Source organism: Oryctolagus cuniculus, chromosome 15, assembly GCF_051225735.1.
Source record: "Oryctolagus cuniculus isolate XC-2025 breed Fujian yellow rabbit chromosome 15, ASM5122573v1, whole genome shotgun sequence".
Taxonomy (NCBI): domain Eukaryota; kingdom Metazoa; phylum Chordata; class Mammalia; order Lagomorpha; family Leporidae; genus Oryctolagus; species Oryctolagus cuniculus.
The window spans coordinates 4626437-4642062 of record NC_142881.1 but is presented as its reverse complement, the minus strand read 5'-3'; the positions used below and the strand labels follow the sequence as shown (position 1 = coordinate 4642062).

General features: G+C 51.0%; 2 protein-coding genes across 7 annotated transcripts in view; one reads left to right on the top strand and one right to left on the bottom strand.

Moving 5' to 3' along the window:
* Positions 1-15626, top strand: part of DOCK1 (dedicator of cytokinesis 1) — a 493657-nt gene that overhangs the window by 217533 nt on the left and 260498 nt on the right. The window lies entirely within an intron of this gene.
* The window catches only part of INSYN2A (inhibitory synaptic factor 2A), a 58184-nt gene that overhangs the window by 11246 nt on the left and 31312 nt on the right, over positions 1-15626 (bottom strand). The window contains exon 3 of the mRNA XM_051833509.3: positions 6572-6643. Within this exon, the coding sequence (XP_051689469.2) occupies positions 6572-6643 (72 nt within the window). The remainder of the gene's footprint in view (positions 1-6571; positions 6644-15626) is intronic.

Genomic DNA, 15626 nt, shown 5'->3' with positions numbered 1-15626 from the left:
AGCAGCGTGGTCTGCACGTGTGGTACTGACAGAAGCAGACTTAGAAGGGGCCTTCCACGAAGGATCATCGCCTAACGACAAAGGCTGGAAAGCCGCACTCCGCCTGAGCTCTGTTTCCCCGTGCAGATGCAGTTAGCTCTCTTAGCAGTGAGCCTTCATGGGGCTTTTGGCTCTGTCCCCCACCTGGACTGCCCTACCCAGCTCCCTTTTAGCCGTACACTTGGAATCCCTGAGTTCTCCTTGCATGCTTTTATCTGGAAGTCTTTGCCACCTGTTGTTATTTCCTGCTCTCACTGGTGATGCACTGCATTGCCGTGGGTGCTTACAGCACGTGCAGCTCCTGACTTCTGTGCCCAGTCATTCTGGGAAAAGAACTTGCAAAACTGAGGAGCTTCCTAGGGGAGACGCAGCCAGAGATTGCCAGGTGCCGGAACCTGCCCCAGCACTGCCAAGACGGTGCCCCTATGCCATGGGCATCCCATCTGCATTCTTCTGGTGCCTTGGCTCTTTCTCCTCCTCCCTCCTGGTCGTCCCCAGCTCTGCAGCTCCAGAGAGCACCTCAGTCCCTCCCTGATGACTGCGTCTGCTGATCAAGCATCGTGGCTTCCGTGACGCCGCTCAGCTGCCTCGCCTCTGGGGTGCGCACCTTCGGTTCAGAGGCACCCTGTCCTCATGGCTTTGTCCCCCCACTGCAGGGTCTTGTGACAAAGGGTGCAGGGGTCTTCAGTCCGAGTCAGCCTCCTCCCTGCCTCCTAGGAGTGCCTTGGAAAGTGCTTGTTCAGCCAATGCACGGAAGACTAAACGGAAAAGGGCTTGGCATGTGGTGAGACCATTGTTAGAAACCCCACCTACACTTGGCCATCCTGGGCCAGATCAAATGGCACGAGCCTGACAAAGACAAGGCCACGTTCCATGAGTCCCCCCTGCCCCCTGACAGGCAGACCCTTGCCACGCTGCCCCTGGGGGTCCCAAGCCCCTCTGTTCCACTGCCTGATCACCGTGTTACTGGAGGCCAGATGTGCAGAGGCCTTGGCACAACAGGTGAGAAACGGGCGGGCACAGCGCCCTCCTGGCAGAGCCGGTCATTCTGGCCTTGTGAATAATGGTAGGGATTCTAGCACTTGCAACATCTCAGGTTCTGAGAGTGGAACTCTAATTAATCTGTGTTATTATTATCTGTTATATCTTGCCTCCAACCCCAGAAGCCTTTGAATTGGAGTTGGCTCCTGCTCTTTTCATAAAAATGTACCAATTAGAATTCTGGCCCTTCTGTGGCCATCTTGCATCACTGATTAACCCTTTCTGGAAAGCAGGGCGCCTGTGCTGTGTTCCATTGTTCTTTCCCAAATGCGATCTGAGCAGCAGGTGAATCATCTGTGGGTGACTCATCAGATGCGTCTGACAAAGGGGCCACGAGGATAGACTGGAGACAAAGCTTTCACCTGCTTAGGAGCACAGATTCTATTAGTAATTTATGCCGAAAACGGTCCCTGCAGTAATTACAGCGTGTTTGACAGGGAATATGGATGGAAAGCCAGAAGAGTTTTATTAAAGAAAGCTGGACCCTGATTCTCGCTTAATCTTTTTCCTGCTGAGATGGTCTTTAATGAGACTATCGCAGTTGGCCCCGAACACAGTCGTGGGGACGGCATCTTGGGGGAAAAGATGTGATTCTGTCAACCATCTCGAAACTTCCAGTTATCAGAAACTGGGTCCTTATTTGTCAGTGGACTGGCGAGCAAAGCAGCCAGTGCTCTGCTAATGAAGTCTGTCTTCAGCTCTGTGTAAATCGAGAAATGTCTCATGACTTGCCCAGTTTGCCCCTGTGGACGCCCTCTGTCGAGGCTTTCAGATCCATGCCTTTCAGAACTTTAAATGCCCGGCTCATGGGATCTCAGAGCTGAGAGACCTTCCTGATCCAGTCCTGCCCAGAGAGAGGGTTTCCCTAACCCCCGGGGGCCTGGGCTGTGAGCACCTGGCTCTGTCGGCCGACGTCTCCACCAGGTGCCTGGGCTCTGAACACATGGCCCTGTCGGCTGACATCTCCACCAGGTGCCTGAGCTCTGAGCACCTGTCTGTAGGCTGACATCTCCACCAGGTGCCTGGGCTCTGAGCACCTGGCTCTGTCGGCTGACGTCTCCACCAGGTACCTGGGTTCTGAACACGTGGCTCTGTCGGCTGACGTCTCCACCAGGTGCCTGAGCTCTGAGCACCTGTCTCTGTCGGCTGACGTCTCCACCAGGTGCCTGAGCTCTGATGTCTCCAGCCCTTCGCTGTGGCACTGGCTGCCGTTTTTCCTGAAATTGCTTCAAGACCTTTTGTCCTTTTGATGTTTTTTCCAAGTCCTGTATGTTTCCATGACAGAATTATTTTTTACAGAGAAATATGTGTCGCGGCTCATGGCAAAGGTACACATATTTTACAGGCTATGCTGATGGGGCTGCAGGCGGCTGGGTTTTGAACATGGCACCTTTTCATCTCCCGGGGCCAAACACTGCAGGAAACACAGGGGATTCTTGGGCTGCTCCCGAGGGTAATTGGCTTGTATGTGGAAAGCAATGTTTAAATGCAAGACAGGCAGGGTCAGATTCATTGACCTCCAGGGCTCTGTGCCCGCCAGAGAGCGAGTGTAACAAATTGCAGCCCTGGACCCTGGCAGCTGTCCTGACCCTTCGTGTGCCCCAGCCTCTGGGACAAGCCCAGCCATGTGCCTGGTAAGATTGCTTATTTTGAGACACTGTTAACTTAACCCCAGTGTACTCCAGGCATCCTTCAGGGAGCCTGGGAAGGGGTGGAGATGGGATAGGGTGAGGACTCACGGCCAAATTCCTGGTTGCTAGAACGCAGGTCCTGTTCCCCAGGAGCCTGGTGCCACGGTCAGGCTTTCGTCCAACCACAGGACGCTGACCTTGAGCTCAGCTGTCCCCTTCTGCCAGCATTGTCTCTCTACAGACCCACGTGCAGGGGTTGAAGGAGAATGAGGACTTGTTTACAAGGGTCCGGGGTGAAGAAGAGAAATAGACTTGAGTCTACAGAGCCTTGGAAATCCAGAACTCGCCCTGGCTCACCGGGGATCTACGCTTCTGAGATGCGTAGGGTGCCGTGTGCACTGCTGCAGGGTGCCCTGGGCAGGTGACTCCTGCTGGCCAAGATCTCACTGGGTTCTCAGTGCTTCTCTACCAAAGAGTCCTCTGTTCTAAAGAGGCCGGTGACATCCGAGGGCTGAACCGTGGGGCCGAGCGGAAGCGGGGAGATCGCCGGCCTCAGTCCCCACGTGCTGCCTCCTTCCCTTTCCGTTTCGGTGACCCCAAGGGAGCTCTCCTGCCCTGGCTGTACCAGCAACTCTCGGCCACCAGGGCCCAGCACAGCCATGTCTTCCGAGAGCCATTCCAGTGCCTGTTTGTCCCAGTGTGTCAGTCTTTGTGCTCTGGATTCTAGAAGCCCCCTTTGCTGATGGGCTGGAGGCACCTGTGCCCCTTTCCTCCCTAGATACGCAAGTGGCATCCACGCAGGGCCCCAGAGGACCAGGCTTCTGGAGCCGCATGCAGCTAAGGCGTTGCGTCTGCCTCTGGACTTGTATGCCATCCGTGCTCCCTCCTGAGATGGCTGAATGATTTGGATGTGGTGTAAACCAGGGAGGTGAGAGATGGAACTAAGACGCTTCCATAGGCTGCTGGCAAACGCTGAGTGTGAAACGGGAGGGCAACTCGGGGCAATTCTGAGATCAGATTCCATCGCAGGAAGAAGTGGAGGTGCACAGCTGATTGTTTGGGATTCTACTGGGGGCACTAAGAGAAATATCTAGGCCCCATCCCAGCAGATTGGCGTGACTTTAAATCCCATAAATACCAGGTTTCAGTGTATATGATTCAGCCTAAGATAGCTTATGTTCGGTACATATCGTTTTTGTGATTCCCGCAGGGAGCGAGTTTCCAGTCCACGGCTCGGAAGTGAGCTTTCACTCCCGTGCCTGCTCTCCTGCAGACTCCGGGGAACCCTTGAGCAACATCGTGGCTACCGTGGAGTCACCGTGAATCTTGCCTAATGTGCAGAGTGAGGGCATTTGGAAAGCAGATCTATGAGCTGAGTGTGTTCACCTTGGTAGGACAGTGAGGTTTTCATTTGGATACCGGTTGGAAGACTCAATGAAGTGGAGCTGTCATGGGTCAGCAGGAGTCCAGCTGAAATGCTACACTGCAGAATGTTCTGGGCAGAGTAACTTCTGTTTGGGAGTCGTGGGAGTACTTTTGTTGCGGTTAGCATTCTGAAAAGAGTGGGTGTAAAATACTTCCCCACAAGAGGGATCCCAAACCTCACAGCCTCTCTAGCATCATCTCTCCCAGATGCTTCCTCGCTGAGCCAGGGCTCACGGGTGGGCTTGTGAGGTTGCAGTGGGTCTCCTGTCCACGCAGGTGCTCAGGACGCAAGCCCCCAGGTGAGCAGACCCTGAGGGGCACCTTCACCACCGAGCAGGGCCTCTCTGAGCAGACCTGCATCTCCTGGTTGCATGGGACAGCTGGGGTGAGCACGGTGCCACGGTTCTTCCACTGCTGAGTCTTCCTGCAGGTGGGCAGACGCTGGCGTGCTCGGACATTCACAGTTCTTTAGGAAAATCGGCCAGTAGCTGCTGTACTGGGACTCGAGCAGTATTAGCTGAGCCCAGTCAATAAAGTAACCACTCCAGGCTAAGTCATCACAAGACGAACCCCTGTCCTTCCAGACTTGTTAAATCACTTTCAATGTTACTTTTTATGTAAGTCACTCCTGGATTTAGAGTGAAATTTATATAAATTATTTCAGTTACGTTGCACAGTGTCCTAATAAATTCTTTCCTCAGTCACCCACAAAATGTTAAATAGGTTTGGGCTGAACAAGCTCATTCTCGGAATCTTCTCTGGAAGTCTCTGCCCACTTCTGTCTTGTTGCATTAACGGACTGGAAGAGGTTCAGCTCCCAGAGTCACAGAAGCGAAACTCTGAGGATGTGCCCGGGAATACACGGCCGTCCTGGCTTTTCCTGATTGGCTGATGCTACTGAAGGGTTCTTTGATGTCAGAATTAATCCCTTCGCTGTGGGTTCAGAATTCTCTTCCACAACACACACGTCATGCAGAGATCCCCTAAGCAAACGGCCCCGAAGAGCGGCTGCCACTGCTTCGGGACCTTGGAGGAGCTCTTGAAGAAGCAGCTCACAGCCGAGAGCAGCGAGCGGTCCCCACGCCACGCCAGGGCTGCCACTGCAGGGTCCCGGCTCCCTGCCTGCTGCCGGGAGGTCTTGCAGCTTGTGTGCCTTTTCCAGGATGTCCCGTGCAAGGCTGCACTCAGCAGGCCGGTTTCCAGCTTCAGCACTGCCGACATCTTGGTTTCGTGGGGGCCGGGGGCGAAGGCTGTAAGATGCCAGCAGCGTTCCGGACTTCTTTCTCCAGATGCCACAGGGACTCCCTGGCTGGGCCCCCTGGGCGTGTCTCCCCCAGGCTTTGCCAAACGGCGGCAAAATGACCCTTGGTCGAGGACCGTGGCTGTACAGGATGTGCTACGGTGGCATTGCTGCTGTTTCTGCTGCTGCTCCCAGACTGGGTCCCCAGGTGACCCCCCCACCCCAGCTTGTAAGCACCTGGTCGTGTGCATGCACAGGAGACCGGCAGGGCCAGACCCAGGCCTCCGCCCGCAGGAGGAACCCGAGTAACCACAGTGTGCGGCCCCAGCCTTCTCTGCTCACCCCATGTCTGTCTTCCTAATGCAGAGGTAACTCTGAGGCTGATAAGAGGGGCTGTGGGGGAGGGAGGTCCCATTATGCATTTTTAGGTTACATAACAACTCAGTTATTTTTTTCTAATTTGGTAGATCACTAAAATTATTTTTCAGTTGTATGTTTTTTTAAAAAGCACATCATCTCTCTTTGCTATCCTATTTTGTTTTTGAAAATAAATCACATTTCCAAAAGAAAGCCGCAGAGAGAGCAACCCTCTGAGGATGTTCACCGTGCCGGAACAGCCTGAATGACGGCTGCAAGCCCAACAGCTTCCCCTGGCCTCCGTCTCCTGCATTCTTGTTGGTGTCAATGATGGAGACAAACTCCAAATTGACAAAACAGGAAGTTCCGATGTGCAGGTGCTGGAGGGTGGGCCTGCCCCACGGAGGGGCGTGCCACAACCAACCCTCAGGTCCCCGCAAAGACGTGGCACACGGGTGCGTGCAGCCTGCTCTTTCCACGGGCCAGGCTAGCACATACCGTGTGGTTTCAGGCCTTGGATATGTACCTTTCTAGAACGTGCAGTACCGTGCTCACGGCGTCACTTCCAAGAGCACAAGCCATCAAACCGATACCAGTTCCTGAAGTCACTGAGATGCATTTGTGAGATGAATGGGTCTGAGCTCACCCTCCTCCCCTGATGATAGCCCCGGGGGGCCCGGTGTAGCTGAAAGTGGCTCAGAATTATGGCCAAGGAATGCCCTTCGCTTTCTGTCAGATGGGGTCACCCCAGCATGGCCCCAGCTGGTTCTTGCATTCGTGTGTAAACATCATTTGTCACTCAAAATAAAGACGTGGGAAGAGGAGAAGGTGGACATACCTATAGATAATGCAGGCACTGTTCCTGCACGTGTCACAGTTAGCTGTGTCCTGCCCCGTCCGATAGGAAAGCCTACAAGACAAGAACAGGAGAGTGTTACTCGCCATGGCTGGGTCGCCGGCTGACAGAGCAGATGCCTCGGGTCAGACGCCTTCCCCATGCCAAGCTCATTATGGTCATGGAAAGTGAAGGATGCGCGTTTCCCCGTTTGCTCCTGTCTCTGGCTCTGTTGGACACAGGATGCGATGTCTGCAGCTGAGATGATATTTAAATTAAATTTACAGTTTGCGTGTAAGCTACCAGATCACGCACATAATCTGGTTTTGTTATAAGCATGGGGAATTTGGGATGTTTTGGTGCAGCTTTATATTTATGGTGTTTCAAAGGAATTTTGAGGGGAAACCAACCATAGATTCCGACTTGATGACTTGTCTTTGTCCTTCTACCTACTGCCTCCTGAAATCAGGCCTGGCAGGCCATGGCCTGTCTCATGTCTGGTTTTGTCTAGCAAGCCAAGAATGGGTTTTGTATTTTTAAATGCTTTTTAAAAATCATTGTAATAATACTAATATTTGTGACACAAGGAAAGTATCTAAAATTCACATTTCAGTGTCTGCCAGTAAAGTTCTTACGTTAGACAGTGAAAACCAGGAAGCTTTTTATGTAAATAACCCATATGGCATCCTGGACCTTGCCTCTGGCTCTGGACGTCCTAGAATATTTACTTCTCAGGCTTGCTGACCCTGTGCAGAGCCTGTCCCTGCGCTTATGACTCGGGATGGACTGTCCCGGGGCGTCATCTCTGCTGAGTTCTCGCAGCCCCGTGAGGACACATGGACTTGGAGGGGGCTCGTCGAGTTTTCTCTCCCTGTAAAAAATAACCTTGGAGTATTTTGTAGAATGCTGTTGGCGCTGTAGGAACATCAGCCTTTGATGAGGGGGGCTTTCTTCACTAGGCTAGGTTTACCCTGAGTATCTCTTGCCCCAGACTCCCCCAGAAACTGAATGCAATTGCGTGGTGGTTCCACAGAGGCTCCGACCCGTGTTGGCTGCCCTGACCTCTCAGGGATTTTGAACACACAGACGTATTCTGAGTACTGTTCTATACCCAGGGACAAATGGGATCATCAGAATCTGTTGGCTTTGTGGCAAGAGAAAGGCTTCCGTCTGAATTGGCTTTAAACAGGGTGCATGTCTGGAGTCATGCCCTGCAGCCGTGGTGTGCACAGAAGGTCTTCTGTCAACATTACCAGTCAATATTTTTATCACCTTCAGTGTGTAAGCTTCTGTTGTCATGCATCGTGGATTTCAAAGTGAAAATAGCTCTTTTGTTTTCTGCTTTGTATTTTGTGTTGCGTAAATGTTGTCTACTCAATGCCAAGTTCACCTCAGGGGGCTTTGGTGAACTTCAGTGTGACCTGTAGGTTCTGTGTGGTGCATTTGTTAAGCATGTGGCCCTGTTGTGCCCCTAGATGTCTCCAGGCGTGTCCTGTGATTCGTTACGTTGGAACCAGCATTGCAGTCCTAAGGAGGCTGCATTTGTATTTTCATTTTCTGTTGTCACAGCCCCCGCTGGGCACCTTAGGTTACCCAATTTGACCTTTTGGTTCCCTCCCGGCTTGGGAGGAGAGCGGAGGAATGAGTAGCCTGTGCCTTGCACCCTTGCTTGTCCCCCACGAGACATGCTGGCTTTCTCCCTAATCCTTCCTTATTGAATGTAAACCCTGAGAATGCTGTTCCCCTGACGTTCCCACATTTGTCCAATTTGATTTGAACCTGTTCTGTTCCGCTGGACCTTACGTATTCACAACACCTGGTCCATCCAGCGCATTCTGCTTGAGCTGGGCCTGGGGCTCATTTTTGACCACGTCAATCTGTGCTTGGAAAGCAGTGCAGTATCTGAGCCCGGCTCCTAGCAGTGGCACATCCCACACCGACCGTGGTGACAAGCTGTTGGGGTGGGTTGCAGATGACCTGCCCTTTTATTCCTGTGCTGTGCCAGTCGATCCAGACCGCAGTCAGGAGAGCGTGTACCCAGTCATCTGTGAGCACTCGTCTCAGCCCCACCTTAGGCTCTCACAGCAGACATAATCGGGGGGCAATGCTTGTCCACTATCTGGGTGCACTCTTTCTGTGAATCCCAAGCTCGTAGGACCTTCCTGCCCTAGACCTCAAGACAAATTCTGTCAAGCTTCATCAACAGCAATGCCCCGCCCCCGGGGATCTTAGCGTTTCCAAGTGTCTCGCTTGTATTAGAGCCTTGAGTCTTCCAGTTAATTATGCTTTGCTCATTTCACAGAGGAGAAGACAGTCACACATCAGGCCAGGGTCTCATCGTTCTTAGACCCGGGCTGCAGGTGCTCTGTGTCGCTGTGCTCCTACTTTGTGTTCTGCACTGTGTGTAACTGGCAGCTTGCGAGCTGCAGAGAATCCAGCAACGACAGGACAAAGGCTTCAGGCACAGGAAATTCACGAGAGGACTCTCTTCCAGGACCTGGGAGTTCTTCAGCAAGAAATTGCTTTTTTAAAGCCCTTCCTGAAAAGACTGTTCTAATCACCTTGTGAAAAAGCACACATTTCCCTCATTACAGGCAGTAAGCAAATGGTTATTAAGTGCCTCCTAAGTGCCAGGCATGATTCTGGCTATGGGGGAGACATAGCCAAGTAGAGGGAGAGAGGCGGGGGGCAGCCCCTAACTACTCGGAATCAATGTAGGTTAGACCAGTTTTGATCTTGCTGGGTGTGAAGGATGCCTTATGAAAGGGTGGTTTGGGGATGAACCCTAAGGAGGTGGCATTTGAAGTGCAACCTGGATGATACTAACAAAGCAGGATTCATCTGATGATCCAGCGATGAGGCGGGCAAGCAGAGGGACCACCCTGCGTTGACGTCTCGCAGTGGGACTGCCACTGGCAAGTCTGCAGGACAGAAGAGAAAGGCCAGGTGGCTAGGAAGGATGGAGAAGGAAGGAATGCAGGGAGATGCAGACAAATTCTGTAAAATGAGACTCTCTTTGACCATTACTTTGAATTTTATGGGAAACTATCCCACAGTTTTTCTTTCAGGTGGTTGAAGGAATGACACCGGAAACACTTCCCCTTGCTTTTGCTCTTATCCCACGCCTACAACACCACCTCCATTCTATTTCCTTTCTCTCTCTCTCTTATTTACAGTCCAGCCAGATTCAGTCACTCCTGGGAGGTGCCGTGGTTGGGGTGATGTCTCTGGAGGCATTACATCGACTTTGTATGCAGACATATCTGTGGTCACTCTTATTTCATCTCATTGAAAAGTTTGTGGTCAGGTCCTTTTTTACCACCGGTGAGAAGGATCTTCAGGATTCTGTTACCATGAGTCTTGGAGAGAATCTTCAGACCCTTGGTCTGTTTCTCAGGACTGGCTTTGGGTTTTTCTTTGATTGAAAGGAATCAAATGTTTGGAACCCACAAGCATCAGTGAGACATTCATTTGTGGGTCCGGTTTAATGTGCTGACCTGTGCCATGTGGTTAACTCACAGGCTGTGGCCTCTGGCTAGTGTCAGTCATGGTATACCTGCTAAATTTTTATTAAGCAAGAGGTTGTTCTCAACAGAGGGCTTGAATCTATGAAGTGCACTGTGCTTACTGCTATGATGATCCATCTAATTGTCCTTGGGGCTTCCAAGCTGGAGGGTTTGGCTTCACTGACCGCTTTATGGTCACATTAATAATTGGGTTGCAGCATCAGAATGGATGTATACTCCAGACACAGGCAGACAGATGAGCTCTTTCCCCGGAGGAGGGACGCAGTGTGCTCTTCTGGAATGTCCCTGTTTTTTTCCTTTGCAACTTGGAAACATGTCATAAAACCAACACTTAAATGATTATCTTTCTATATTGCCATTGCCACAAAGAGGAACCATCTAAAAACTTTACGAACTGCTCCAGCCGATAGTTTTCCAATGGCCATGGAGCTGGCAGTCTTATGTGAGTTAGAACTTTGGAGAAGTGAGAGCTTAGGTTATTGATCTAAAACCTGCAGAGGAAGAACATTTTGATCATGAATGATCAATGTTATGGCTTGCAAGTTAATTGCTCTCTTTATTAATCCTCTTTCCCCTTTTTTGAGGAGACTCTAGCTTATATAGCTTTGTAGCCACATGCCTGATAGGATGCCTGGTACCCTCTGTGTGTCTGGATGATGTAAATGTGGCCAAATTGTAGGCAGCCTTTGTGTTCTTACATTGAAGTCCAGAATCATATACTAACATAATCAAAGAATTGCAACAGAGAGCAAAAAAGGCAAGGGGAAGTATACTCTGTGAGAAGTTCTCGTTCTCACATCTCTCCTCCATGGGGCACCTTTGGATGCTAATGACAGACATGTTCATTGCAAATATGGGTTTTTCAGGGCTCAGTCATTATTCTCTGATGGCGGTTAGTGGGCTGTGTTCTCAGTCTAACAGTGCATAGCACCTGGCGGGGAGCATTCAGCACCAAGGTCAGCGTCAGGAAACACGTTCCTCTCTGGTTTCCTGTTCGGTTCTCTCTCTGCCCATCCCTTCAGAGCACAGAGGCAATCCAGGGACCAGTTCAGGGACCCTGAACATCTCCTGGATTGATGCTCTTTGGACATCCCTTGGTCAGGATGGGCTTTCTGGTCAGCAAAGGAAGACTAGACGTGAGTTTTAAAATTGACAGGGATGTGACCCACATATATTCTGTGAAAGGGCATGGAGGCAAAGGGTTGATGTTCTGTTCAAACAGAAGAGATGCAGAAAAGTAACTCTGCAAGGTAATTTCGGTGGAGTCCAGTTTCTAAGTCATTTCCCCATCCTCACAAGGCCTTGTTCTACTTTAAAGACAGTGAAATGATCATGGTTTACAGAACTCTGCATGGAACTCTAGTTGGCATTTCCATTTGAAGAGAACTTCAGGGCTGCTTCTCTGTGGTGGCCTGGACTTCTCATGTTTAACTCAGCATGGTGTTCACCAGTTTCTTGCTACCTTGTGCTTTTACAGTCATTTGAGCTGGTTCTGCAGCTATCATTATCAGAAACTCCTGCCTCTACCAATGTATGGACTGGTAATATTGCAACACATCAGTGACACCTTGGGGTATTGCAGGTCTTCGGTTACACCTTTCACAGGTCATCAGGAAAACAGGGAATTAGGCGAGGAAGTGAAAACCATACCAAAACAGGGCAGGCACATGGCAGAGCTGGTGCAGCCCTGTCTCTGCCCCAGCCATAGAGATGATAAACAAGGCAGGGTGTGGGGGTGATGGGTGCCTGCCTCAGCCTTGGCACCACACTACGGCTGTGTTTGGGCAGGTGGGGATAATGAAGAACAGGGGACCCCAGTGCCAGGTGGCACCTACTTTTCTATGAAGATGGCACAGGGAGATCTAAGCGAGCAGAACCCAGGTTGGTAGGAAAGGGTGTTGAGAAATGCCAGGGGAAGGTCAGGTGGGGTTTGTTCCCAGCCACATCTCCTGGTGGCTCGGTGTCTCCAAGCCTGAGAGGCAGGGCAGGGCTACGCAGTCTGAGTCAAAGAAAGCAACAAATTCATTGTTTGGTTTAAAGGTCAGGGAAGGGGGAAACAGTGCCTATCACTTTGCTATTATCAGAAACAAAGCCTGAAAAGGTTGCAAGCATCTGAGAGAAGAGCTGCTCGCCGTGGAAATCACATTTATGGTGCCTAATAGTGACTGGGGGCAGCGGATTACAGGATGGACTCCGGTGCTGTGGTGCCTACTAGTGACTGGGGGCAGTGGATTGCTGAACTGATTTTAATTTTTTGATATCTAATAGTGATTTCTAGTAATACATCACATACATTTAATTCCATGGTATCTAATTAAGTTTAATTCCATGCCAGTAGTGGGTTACTAGAGTAAGTTTTTTTTGTTTTTGTTTTTAAAGAATTATTAGAGCTACAAAGAGGCAAAAGCAAAGGGGGTGGCCGGTGGCGGGGTGGGGGCTTCCATCCGCTGGTTCTCTCTGCAAATGGCTGCAGCTGGACGGATCTGAAACCAGGAGCCTGGAGCTTCTTTTAGATCTACCATATGGGTGCAGGGGCCCAATGAATCAGACCATCTACTGCTGCTTTCCCAGGCAATTACAGATGGCTGGGTGAGACATGGAGCAGCCGGGACTCGAACCGGCACCCATATGGGATGCCGGCACTGCAGGCGGCAGCTTTGTCTGCTTCGCCACAGCGCCAGTCTGACTAGATTAAGGTGAATTTCATGGTATCTAACTGTGCTTGAACCGAATGCACTGTTTTCACTGCCACCACTCCATAGCAAGGTTTCCTCTGTGAGTCTCAATGGAAAATTCTCATTCCTGTGAGACCACGGGACAAGTCCAGGGTGGTGGCAGGCTCCAGCAAAGCCTTCTCACAACATTTGCAGTGTGGCAGCGTGCAGCCTGCCGTGGGTACCACCTCCAGGCCTGTGCAGAGCCAGGGAGAGCAAGTGACCCAGTTGCTAATTTTCTGCTCTTTTAAATTGCATGTTAATTTTTCAGCAAGTTCAGAGTTCCTAGCGTGTGAGTGAATGACATTTTGGATAATGCTAAAATCAGGGTGTGACCCTCTAAGTGAGGTCATCGAAACACTAGTTATGCAGGGTATTGGAACTGTCACAGTGAATTAACGCAGAGGTTGTATCAGTCCTCTGTGGCTGGCCCTCCGCGAGAGACAGTGGATGCTGCAGAAATGACGAAGGCAGCCCCGCTCTCGGTGATAATTGTGTGCCACTGTGGAATTTATTCTCTTAATTTTGACCTCTCTTGTTCTTTTGGCTTTCTCGCTGGGTGCCAGTGTTTCTTCCCTCCTGCGTTCTTGCCCGGTCTGTGCTGCATCTGTCCCTCCTTGCTAACGAAGCCATCATTTATGTCAGCGTCTTACAGGGCTTTTCCACGTAATAGTCTCAAAGTGACATTAGTTAGGGGCATAAAATAGTACCACTGCTAATGTTGAGAGAAATTAAATTTCTAACGGTAGTCAGAGCAGCCGTCGCCAGTGAGTCCTCTTAGGTTTTCAAGTCCCCTGCAGTAGATCTGAATTCTCCCTAGGAATGCACAGGACTGTACCCTGGAGTCACACTGATTTCCCATATTAGCCGCTCAGTGACTACGGTGAACGCACACTTCCCCCATCTATCCACGGAGACTCGACTGCATCTTTCTTAAGGATCTGAGCAGTTGATTAAAGTGGAGGAACATCCATCTTAAGGTTGTTTAAAGAAGGTGAATTGAATCTTCCCGGCCCACTGGTCCCTGCACGGTGGTGCCAGCTTTCACTGGGGATGACCCGTGTGCCTCCCTGAGCCTTTCCCAGGAGCCATCTCGCCACGTGAGGCCGTGAAGCTGTGTCATCCCTGCTGGCCCTGGGTCTCCAAGGAAGTTGAGAGTGGGGAAAGCTACATGGTGCTGTAAAGGACCCAGTCGCATTGAGCCCCAGTCTGAGACGCCCCCATGTCCCCCACTCTGGGGATATCCACAACCTTGAACCCTCTGCAGGGCAACACTAACCACTGTCTCTCACGTGCCCTTGGCCTTCTCATAACGACCACTTGCCCCTCCCTGCTTTCCTCGCATGGACGCCTGTCATGCTGGGCCATCATGACATGCTTCCTAGCTTTTTCGTGTGTGTGACTGATGTCTGGCATGTTGTTCAGACAAGAAATGGCAGTCAAGGCTTGTGGATGCATAGAATGAGGGAAGAAGTAAAAGCAATAAAAAACCAAGAAGGTAACTGTCTCAGTAGATCTGTTGGAGGTGGTTTGATCTTATTTCCAATGAAATCTAGCAGCTGTCCAATGTGCAAGTTAAATAAAATTCTAGCAAATGCATCCCTATGTTTTCTGCTCAGTCCTCTGAACACAGTAGACCAGTGTCTGTTGAGCTCAGGGGCTGAGAAGGATCAGTCTTATTTAATAAATCAGCGTGCATCTCAATAATCTTGGTCATGTCTACGTACTCTTCTAATCACAGACCTTAATGAACTTGGCTGCAAGTTAGCCAAAGCAAGCAGCCGGCTTCAGCGTGAGTGCCCATTCAGGATGGCAGGATGGGTGTGCGCTGAGGGCCAGCTGCTTGGATGAAGAAGCACACCCGTTGCCCTCTGGACTCCCGAATCCCAGAAGAGCTGTTTGTCCAAGAGGAAGGAATCACTGCTGTGGAGGAAGCAGAGGTTCGGACCTTGGAAAAGCAGCACTCCTTCCTGAGGACTGTGTGTGCCGCTCTCACACACCAGCGTCCTCGCTCCTGGCCCAGCGTCTCTGGTCCCTGGGACGCAGCTCAGCCTGCAAAAGCCCTGTGCTTTGTTGCTGGCTCTCCCTGGCCCTTCCATGGTGGTTTCTGGAGACTGGAGTTGGCGTCTTTCTCCTGGGAGACTGAGAACAACTTTCTCAGTCCCAGCATGTAATCCGGGGCCTTCCGCGACCAGGACTTGAGGTGTGCAACATAAATACTTGGGTCTTCTAAAGACTGTGTCCTGCCCAGCCCTGTCTCCCTTCCTGTGCCTCCGGCTTCTCCATGACACCTCGGAGTGTGCCAAAAACTCAAGTGACTTTGCTTGCTTCCTGACTCCCAATACAATGAGCGCAATGATTTTTCTCTGTTCTCTGGGGAACTTTCAGGGCCCACGTGGAGACGACAAAGAAATAGCTTTTGAGTAAAGCTGGGTTGATGGGTGCGTGAAGGGATGGTAGACAGATGGAGGATGGACGAAGCCTCTGTGTGGGATGGTACATCTCTTTGCTTCCAAAATGCACAAAGGACTGTTGGTTTTGTGATGTTCCCAGCTTGATGAGGAATATCTGTCTAAACATTGTTAACATTTTCCCCATTTTAAGTTTCCCCAAACAAGTGGAAGAAAGGTCGGTCATCTTGCCTCTCGCTCCCAGTTAGGAAAACAGAGGCCGCCTCTTGCACCTTTGCTGGCCCCGCCGCCGGTGCATGGGAGAGGTCTCGTCTGCAGCCCCGGAGCAGCCCTGGCAAACCCCTTCCAGCGAGAAGCCTGGTAGTGACCTCACTTGCTCTCTTCAGTGCTGACAAGTTAACTTTTA